Source organism: Balaenoptera musculus, chromosome 1 (assembly GCF_009873245.2).
Source record: "Balaenoptera musculus isolate JJ_BM4_2016_0621 chromosome 1, mBalMus1.pri.v3, whole genome shotgun sequence".
In the NCBI taxonomy this organism is placed as follows: domain Eukaryota; kingdom Metazoa; phylum Chordata; class Mammalia; order Artiodactyla; family Balaenopteridae; genus Balaenoptera; species Balaenoptera musculus.
Genome location: NC_045785.1, coordinates 168,026,175 through 168,036,543, shown reverse-complemented (window position 1 = coordinate 168,036,543; position 10,369 = coordinate 168,026,175). Strand labels below are relative to the sequence as shown.

Genomic DNA, 10,369 nt, shown 5'->3' with positions numbered 1-10,369 from the left:
AATACGTAGTGGATAAGAACATAGACAGTACATTCTGATTTTAAAAACCAGCTCTGCCTCTTACTATGGTCTTGAACAAGGTACTTAACCTCTCTGTACCGCAGTCTCCTCATCTGCAAAATAGAGATGATAATAATAATAATACCTACTTTAGAATGTTGTGAAGATTAAATGACCATATATATATATACATCTGTCGATCTGCCTCACATTACTAAGTGTAATATGTGTTAGCTACTGTTATTGTAACTATCCACCCCTCTATTTACTAATGATATAAGGCCCCATACACATGGAAGGTGTAAATTCCAAAAGTTAGAGAAAGTTCCTTGTGACCTTTCTATAATAAAAGGAACATCTGAACTAGGGAATGATATAGTGGCTTTGAGTTTGGGGGAAAACTCAACAGAGTTTCCAGTTTAAATCATCTGTCCAGTCGGTATGGCTACCGTCATGATGAAATGAAAATGTTGACTTTGAGTAACTAAAGGTAAAAGAAAAGAAAAAGGGAAAAGTGAACAGGGGCAAGAATTATTTCTGTATTTATCTAATTTGGACTAGGTTGAAATAGAAAATGTCAAGTTATGAGTAGTGTGTAACAGCGACATCAAACACTTAAAATCCCAGCTTCCTGGATATATCCTGTGGAAGGAATGAAGTTGATTGCTAAAGTCTAGCTGGGGAAGAAGGTGAAGAGAAAGTCATGTCAAGAAGTGGCTTAGGCAGCAAATTAAGATAGCCATTCATTCAAACAGTAAAATAAATATAATTCATTCTCCAGGTGCAAAAGAGAGAGCTCTGTTTTCAGCCGTTCACAGTCAAATGCAGAACTAGGCTGTAAACAACAAACCATAATAAAATAAGCTTTAGGATAGAGGTACCAGCACGGTGCTCTGGAATCTCAGAAAATGATTCCACTAAAAAGCTAGGAGGTGGAGCTTGGATGACCTATCTCAGGGCTGGCCTGGCCCAGAGTCAACTGTTTGATGCTCATTTGCATAAGAGAGAGAGAGAGAGAGAGAGAGAGAGTGTGTGTGTGTGTGTGTGTGTGTGTGTGTGTACAATACAGGAGGGAAGACTTCCATTCTAGAGCAAGTGATCCCATCTGGGAGGCTGTGAGCGAGCCACACGAAGTAAAAATGGGAGGCTTGATCGCATGTCCTTCACCAGACGGGTCCAAAATGACTATATAAAGTAAATACCATAAATCACTGTTGTCAGGGCGCACACTCCACCTCCTCCCTCCCTTCCCCACAGCCGTCCTCATTTCCACACCCCCTCAACGGTTCAGGGAGAGCTCGTGGTCTAAGTAAACGAGAGGACTTCTGACTGTAATCCTAGCACGTCACTTTGTTGAAGGCAAACACGTGGTTCAGAGAGAACTTATAAATCTCTCCTCCCAGGCAGGATCGTGATGTTATCTGCTGGCAGCAGAAGGTACGCTCCGAGGGGAGCTCCAGAAGCTCCCGACCAGAGAGAGAGAGAGGGAGGGAGAGAAAGGCAGGCAGAGGCAGCCGGAGAGATAGAGAGAGACCGGGAGAGAGGCAGAGAGAGAGACACACAGGGAAGAGCGAGAGCGCAAGGGGAGGAGGCCTGGCGAGAGGGATGGAGAACCTAGGATAACGGTCTAGGGAGCCATTCGGGGGCAAACCGAGGGGCTGCCTGGCCGCAGAAAGGAGAAAGGAGAGGATCTACTGCAGGCTGCCAAGTGCCTACTACCCTCAGCGAGAAAGCCCAAGTGGGAGAGAAACCAGGAGTGGGTGGGCAAGGGTGGGAGTCCAAGGGAACCCCTTCGCAACCCCCTAGGAATAAAACTCCCCTGTCGGCGCGTCCCGGGGCTGCCGCTGCGGTCCGCTGGGGGCGAAAGCCACGGCGGCGGCCGCCGCTCGTCTGTTGCCGGGTTGGCGTTTGGAGCGAGAGGAGAAGGAGGAGCGGAAGGAGGGAGCTGGAGGCCGGACGCGTTCGCCAGCGGCGGCGGCGGCGGCAACGTGGAGTGACCGGGCGGGTCGGCGCGCCGGCCGGGGTGTCGGCCCCCGCGCGCAGCTCCGGGAGCAGGATCCTCGCCGCCTCCCTCCGCGGCCTCCGCGGCCCCCGCCGGACCCGGCCGAGCCCCGGGCGCAGCGCGAAGCGCTCCCGCCTCCCCGCCGCGGGCCGGGCTCGCTCCCAGCGCGCGCACACGGGCGCGCGCGCGCACACTCACACACACACTCACACACGTGTGCGCCCCTCCGCTCCGGAGCTGCTGCTGCTCCTGCTCTCAGCGCCGTAGTGGAAGGCAGGGCCGCGCCGCTCCTTCTTTAAATATATAAATTGGAGCCGGCCGGCCTCGGCCGCCCCCCCTGACAGCGCTGCCCGCGCCCCTCCCGCCGGCGCGCCCTCTGCCAGCCCCGGGACCTTTTCATCTCTTCCCTTTTGGCCGGAGGAGCCGAGTTCGGATCCGCCACTCCGCACCCGAAACTGACACACTGAACTCCGTTTCCTCCTCCTCAATTTATTTCTGCCTAATAGCCACTCGTCTCTTTTTTTTCCCCCCCATCTCGTCGCTCCAAGAAAACTTCTGCTGACTCCCCCAAGTGAAGCTTCCCCCTTGCCCGTCGTGTATTAATATTTCCACTTGGGGAACGACTTGCCTTTTCTTTTTAAAGGAATTCAAGCAAGATAGCTTTTTCTCTCGGACATTGACTCCCGATTGTTTGCAAAAGTTTCGCATTAAAAAAAAAAAAATCTACCTGATCTGTACTTTGAGAGTTGTTGGTTTCTTTTTATTTTTCTTACTTTTTTTAAAAAATTTTTTTCCACCTTAAAAAAAAAAATGCACTACTGTGTGCTGAGCGCTTTTCTGCTTCTGCATCTGGTCACGGTCGCGCTCAGCCTGTCTACCTGCAGCACGCTCGACATGGACCAGTTCATGCGCAAGAGGATCGAGGCGATCCGCGGACAGATCCTGAGCAAGCTGAAACTCACCAGCCCCCCAGAAGACTACCCCGAACCCGAGGAGGTCCCCCCGGAGGTGATTTCCATCTACAACAGCACAAGGGACTTGCTCCAGGAGAAGGCGAGCCGGAGGGCGGCCGCCTGCGAGCGCGAGCGGAGCGACGAGGAGTACTACGCCAAGGAGGTTTACAAAATAGACATGCCGCCCTTCTTCCCCTCGGAAAGTAAGTACCGCTCCCCGCTTCCACTCCCCGGGGCTTAGCGCTGCCCGAGGCTTCCAGAACCGCAGCCACTCCAGGGATCGCCCTGCCCTCTCCGGGTCCCAGCTCGCTCCTTCCCCTGCTCCTGTCCTCCGTCCCACCCACCTCCTTGCCAGTTGTGTGCTTGAGGACGTTAGGCTTTAAAACGTGGACTTGCGACTTTTAATTTTCTCCATTTCTCCCTTCCCCCAACGCCCCCGTCTTTTATAAGGCGTTTTTCTCTTTTTTTCTCTTCCCTGGAATTCTCGACTCGGCCACCGGCTAGGAGTCAGCCCTCCTCTGTCAAACTTGGAGGCGCTCCCTGGGGCCGCGTTAAACCGGGAAACCTTGGTGGGTTTGTTTTCTTTGCTCCGATTGGCCTGAAGCCCGCCGAACTGGTGCGCGAGGGGTTAAAAAAAAAAAAAAAAAGTGGCTCAAAACTAGCCTCTCCGGAAGGCGCCCCTTTCCGTGCCGACCTATCAGCTGATTCCCCAAGCCTTCCCTATTGTCTCTAACTCCCCGAAAAATGTCAGCATCGCCAAGACGAAACCCGATCTGGAGACCCCTCCAAAAACCTACCTCCAACCCCTCAATTCTTGAATCTACTGCCTCGGCGAGGTGTTTACATTCCCCCCAAGGCGAGATCTTGTAACCACGTCCCCTTTTGATTTCACCTGGAATGGTAGAAAGGACAGCTTCGTTGCTGACTACGTTTAAAAGGGTTTTTCCTTCACGTTATTTTTTTCAGAATTCACTCAAACCTGCCTTCTTAAAATCGCCGGTGTAGCAGATCCTTTTTCTTATGCGTTTATCGTTTATCTTTCTCACTCTTGAGCCCGGTGTTCCCTGCCCTTTCATAGGCTTCCTGCAGTCACTTCGTTGCATTCCTAAATCTCAGCGTAGAAGACAGCCGATTTTTTTTTTTTTTTTAAACTGGCTTCTCTGAGGGCAGTGTCCTCAAAACCAGCTGGCATACAGTAGCAACGGGAGTGAATGATTTATTGTTAAGAGTTCTTTGAGGGGAAGGGAAGAGGGCAGTTAGCTTAGAATGATTTCCAAGTTCTTTAAAAAAAAAGAAAAGAAGAAGAAGCATATACTGATGCCTGAGAGGGTTAAATACCAGGAAGAAGAAAAAGAAAAAAAAAGAGCTCCAACATTTGCCTATTCCAAATCCCAAGTCGTACACTTTTCATTGGTTGCCCATCTCTCTCCTCCCCTTTCCATGCCCTATATACTCCCTGGCTGCCTTCACAACGTCTCTGTGTCTTGCCTACAGAGATAATATGGCCATCTTGGTAATTTTATCCTAGAGGTTCTAATTGCAGGGTGGTGCTTTTCTTTTTGAATATTTATATTTAGTTTGACAAGTCGTAGTTCCGGGACTTGCCATGCCTTGTATTTGATGGTCTCAGATTGTCAGCTGAAGTATCCAACCCCAGGCTTCCTGGCGACCTCTGTTCTGCTGCAGCATCATCTCTTCTTGTTGAAGAGCAGAGCTGAAGCAGGAGATCCTGGCAAGCGGGATGATTTTATTATTGTAATTACATCACCATCCACAACAGTGGTGATAAATACACTCCACCCTGGTGATTCCCCCCCGGGGAGTGAAGGAAAGCTTTCTACCTGGGGTGGAGCCAAGGAGATAATTAGGAAAGAAAGTTCATTGTAATTAGTCCAAAATCATTGAGACCCAACAGGGAGTTGAGTCAGTTTGCTTTCTCTAGCACGTGCAACCGTTCTCCTGGAATTTGGGCAGGCGGGGCAGTTATGTTATGTAGAACCAGAACAAGCCAAGCCTTCAATGTTTACCTGCAACAGCTCTCATGAATTGCTGGCACTTTCATAACAGAGAGGAGGAGGTCTGATCCCTTCATGAGATAGATGTGGAGAGAGCAAATTACCCAAGAGGGTGTTCATTCTTTGTCCTTTCAAGCACTCTTCAGTCTAAAGAACTGAGGTGATCCCACGCAAGATTATCATCATCACCAAATCGGAAAAAATTCTCAAATTATTAGGGTTTCAGAGGTTGGCATCTCAGGTGGGTGTGTGGATTCCCTTCTGCTTCCTCTCCCAGCTACCAAAGAAATGAAAGCCTCCGATCAGTGCAGGGTAAAATATAAACTATCAGGCTTCCTACAAAGAGTACAGGCTTCTTAAAGCCTTAAAGGAAGTTTAGGAGCAGAAAGCCTTATTAATAGCAGATTTGATACTACTGTGCTAGGACTGTGGATAATTTTATAGAAAGTAGGTTAACTGATTTTCCAGTACTTTCTAGTTATACTGGAATATAGTGAACCCTTCCAAAAAAAAGGAAGAAAAGAAAAAAAAAAATCACTCCACCATATTTTTAAAGGGCAAACTGAAAGGACAGCATTGGCTTATATACCAGTTTTCCCTCTTTAGGACCTTTCCGCCTAACTTTTAACTCGATCCTCCCTGAAGTGATGGTGGGGAGGAAGTGTGCCTGTCATTTCTTGAAGGGAATCCGCAGCGGGTCATAAGCCCCAGAGATGAAGGCATGGGAAAGATCACTGGTTCATTTTTTACCACCAACTTATTAGCTTTCAGGGAGTGACTTCAGCTCAAATATTACAAATATGTTCTAATCATACTCAACGAGCTATATATCATTACAGATTGTTGGTAGCCCTTTGCAGGACATTTTATTCAGTTCAGACGAAATGTTTTTAGCAATGCGGAGTTTTAAAAGTAAAAATATAAGAGATATTGTATATGCCTTCAGGCATATTTTGTCTTAAATATTATCCTTGGCCCAGCATACTATATAAATACAGTAAATATGAATAGAACTGGCCAGGTGCCAATCTCCTAGGATGAATTTTAGTCAAGAAGGTATTTATGGGATATAAATAATACTGTGTCAACATTTGAAGAAGGGATCTGATTAGTTTTGAATTTATTCGTATTGATCTTTTCACATGCTGTTAGTTTAAGGCTCAAAGTGGAGTTATGCTAAGGTTTACCCATACTTTACCCAGTGGGAATTAGTGGACTTCTCGTCCTTTTGACAATCCACTTGAACTTCAAGCACATCTATTCAAAAGACACTGTACAGGGCTTTAGAAATTTAGAAAGAGTGATTCCACATAACAGAGTAAGAATCCAAATGATTAACAATTAAAATATGTAGACCCTTCGACAGTCAAAAAAAAAAAAAAAAAGGAAGAGACAAAAAGGTTTATTTTCTTTCTTTCTCCTCTCTTTTCCATGTAACAGATCAGGCACGTGTTGTGGTTCTAACTGTGGTGATTTTGTCCCTTCCCCCGCCCACACCCTCAGGGAACATTTGGCAATGTCTGGAGACTTTCTGGGTTGTCATGACTGGGAGTGGAAGGGCCAGGGATGTTGCTCAGCATTCTAGAATGCACAGGAAAGGTCCCTTTTCCACCGCCACCCCCATACATCAAAGAATTATCCAGCTCCAAATGTCGGTAATCCCCACGTGGAGAAAGCCGGTAACCCTGGGATTTATTTGCAATTGCTGAATTCTGCTAGTAGTACCATTTCCAAAGTAATAATCTGAAAGTAAAACATCTTTATCATCAAAAGGACATTAACATGGAATAGAAAGATAATCAGAAAGTTTTCTTAAGCAAGTGGGACTATGAATTTGACTCTTTGGTATGGTGTATACTTTATTATTATGATCTTAAAGGGCCTAAATTAGAGGCATCAAAAGTTCCCATTCATTTAGCCTAAGTAAGGGTGTCGCTCCACCCATCTGTAACTTCAGTCAGCAGCAATGTGATGTTAGTCAGGACAGAGAAAAAAGAAGTGAGGGATTATCGTGGATTTTCCTTGCAAGGAAAATAAGCAGCTCATGTTAAGGAAGAGTGGAATCTCCAAGCTCGGCAATGGAAGAAAGTAAATAATCATGTTGGTTTATTCTATCATATTGAATTAGATAAACTAAAATATACAGCCTGAGACATTACGGTGAGGTTTCCTTTGTAATTGTTTCACATAAATGCTAAACATTTAATACCAAGCAATCTCTTTTTCTATTTCCCCTGTAATTTTCCAAGTGAAATTGAGGAAGATAGAAAGAATATCAATCGCACTATGGTTTGGGGGGCATGCAACTTAACATTCTATTCATGGATATATCTTTCTGTGTACACATTGCTGGACTATCAGCCAAATTGCCCGATGAAGGAAAATATTAGCAGTTGCTGGAACATAGTACTATTTTTGCTTGATGTTCAGGGATTTTTTTTTTTCTGTTTCTTAAATTGAACTATAGTTGATTTACAATATTGTGTTAGTTTCAGGTACACAGCAAAGTGATAGGGATTTTATTTTTCAGATTCTCTGTGGATGTGTGAGAAAGAGAGACACAGAGAGAGAGAGAGAGAGAGAGAGACAGAGAGAGAGAGAGAGAGACAGACAGAGAGGGGTTCTCTGTGGATGTGTGAGAAAAAGGGACAGAGAGAGAGACAGATTTGAACCCCTTCCCTAGACTTCCCCAATGATTGAGTTATTAATACACAGCAGACCCAACTTTAATTCCCCCACTTGTATTGCATCATTGCTTGTACTAACTCTAGTGCCTAATTGTGGTCTCATTTAACTTTAGGCTACGTTCTCTTCCAGGATTTTCTCTCTTTTCTTTCTTTTACTTTTCAAAGTCTAGGAAAACTCCTCAAAGAGATATACTGGTTATAACTGAAGCAGTTGGGCCGTCTTTGTTGCCAAGGGAGGCCGGTCTCCTCTCCTGAGGAGTCCCCACTGGATGGAGGCTGGGCTTTGTGAAGCTGGAGGGGTAGATGGGGACCAGCTGACCTGGCAGAGGCTCCGGGAGCCTTCTGTGTCTCCACAGCGACCCCTGGGGTCTACTCAAGGAGCTGCACTTTTTTGAACGATGCCTTCTCCCTGGTGAAGAGATGCTGATGTAACCCAGTCACAGCATCTTTCATATAAAAAGATATGGAAGAATGACAGATCCTGTTTCCTAGAGGAAACTGAGATGTGAGAAAAGGGCTAATGACTCACTGTTGATCCCATATCAAATCTGGGTTAGAACAAAGGAGGTCACGACTCCTAGGCCTTTGCCCAGAGATTACAACACACTTCAAGCTGCATCTTTAGAAGGGTAGGGAAAATAGAGTGGAAGAGCCTGGCCCTGGGAGAGACATACAAGCTGACCACCGAGGTGGGATTCTGGGGGGACTCCTCCCTCCCCGCCGCCACCCCCAGCCCTTTACAGATTCAGTATTAAGGTGAGCCAGGAGCAAAGAGCCTGCAGGGAAGAGCTCTGGAAACAGCCCTGTCAGCTCTCTTGATGTAGCATTTCCGGTCCTGAGGGATCCTGGAGAGAGGATGTGGATTTGCCAGATGTGCTCGCTCTCCTTAGGCAGCCCGACTGCGACTGCCGAAGGGTGGATCCACTTTGCAGATTCTGAACAGCTTGATGAAATGTGCCTCTGGCCGAGATAAACAAACGTTTCCATTGTCATTTTGAAACCATATGGTGTGCTTTGGGTTTTTAATAGTCTTTAAACAAAGATACTTTTTAACCTAGGAATTCAGTGTTCTCCAGGTAGTTTCAATTTAATCACATGCTAGGGATTCTCTGATGGGTTTGTTTAGACTGAAAAGCTTGTTTCCATCCTGTGTTTGGGAGAAATTCGCCTCATGCTGCAGTCACAAGTGGGTTTTGGTGGTTGTCACTGGCTTTGTCTCTTTTCTAGCCTCCGATAGGTTAGAACTACACTGCACTGTGACCACCACCTTGCTTCCGGATTGGCTTGGTGGCCTTGACTCTGCATCAGCCCTCCCCGTTGACCTCTTCCCCACAGGCTCTAAATTGCCTCCTTGTCCTTCTCTCTTCTGGAATATCTGTGTGTAGGGTGGAGAACTTCATTCAACCATGGCTCCGTTTCTTCACTTGTAAAGATGAGGAAGATGCTGGCTTCCTAGGGTTGCAAAGGACTGACCATGACCTGTGTAAAGAAGTCCTGAGCTCTGCTTCTGGCACTTAGTAGACCTTCTTCTCATGCCAGCTATTAACCATTGATTCTCAGACACCATTGATTTTAAGGTGCACTGTTATTTTATGTGCCACAAAGAAAGAAATATCACTGACCATTGACTATAATGTGCCATTGATTATGAGATATTAAAAGGAGATATTTTAGAGATATTCCAGTATAATTAAAAGGGATGCTCTGGGGACCACTCCCACCAGCCCGGGATGTCTCGGGACCAACATCTCATTCATTTCCTAGTAAGTTCCACTCAGTGGATCTGTTTCCCTGGCTCACTCGGATTGGTCCTTAGGTGACCTTTGCCACCTAAGGGGCTGGGAACAGAGACTGGCAGGGCTGGTAATCCAGCATGCCCAGCACTATCTAATCCTCATATAGGGAGGCCTTGAGAATTTAGGCCTTGTAGGTAAGATCTCAGATGTCTTAGATAATATCCAAGACCTTTCAGGGTCAGGCCCCTCCTCCTTGCTCAGCAGCCCCCCAACTAAATCCCCCCAAGAAAACTACACTCCAGCCAGATCACCCTCTTCGCCTTTACCCAAATGGGCCCTTTATTTTCTGTGCCTCCAGCCCTTTGTTTATGTCATTTCTTCCACTTAGAGATCCATCTTTTAACACCTTTAAATGTCCTTCGAGGTTTAGTTAGTACCATCTCCTTATGAAACCTTCGTTGATGTTCTTTGTCTTATTTAAGTGGCTCTTCCTCTGCACTCTCACAAGACTGACATTCATCTCTATCTCAGCCTCTTTTCTTTTGCTGTAGGTAAAATCGTGCTGTGTCCTGACCTGTCTTCTTCATCGGTTTGTAAACTGCCTCAGAACAGGAACCCACTCTGACTTATCTCTGTTCTTACAGCACATTGTTGTTGCTCAGTCAATGCTTAATAAAGGAATGAGCGTTTCCCTTTAGAGAATAAGATTGAGTTACCAGAAGAAGGATCAAGAGTTCAAAGCATTAGGACCAGGAGATACGGAGAGACAGAAATCTACTCACCTCCGTTACTGGGGACAATGTTCTTGATGGATCTTGTCCCTGTGCTGAAGGCAACACAGGCTTCTCAGAACCATTCATTTCCTGTTTCCAGTTTTGCAGATAAAAATGAAAATGATGGAGATAATGATGATGATGAAAGCAAGCTAACCCTCATTGGGTACATACTACGTGCCAAGCATAGTTTTAAATATTTT

At 46.2% G+C, this 10,369-nt stretch overlaps 1 protein-coding gene across 2 annotated transcripts in view; it reads left to right on the top strand.

Annotated features, from left to right (window-relative positions):
- The first annotated feature begins 1,352 nt into the window (after positions 1-1,352).
- Positions 1,353-10,369, top strand: part of TGFB2 (transforming growth factor beta 2) — an 81,601-nt gene continuing 72,584 nt past the window's right edge. Inside the window, exon 1 of one of the 2 annotated variants that reach the window (XM_036874321.1) lies at positions 1,353-3,158. In XM_036874321.1, coding sequence (XP_036730216.1) covers positions 2,813-3,158 — 346 coding nt within the window. In that variant the 5' untranslated portion in view covers positions 1,353-2,812. The remainder of the gene's footprint in view (positions 3,159-10,369) is intronic. The other variant, XM_036874330.1, reaches the window with a different exon arrangement.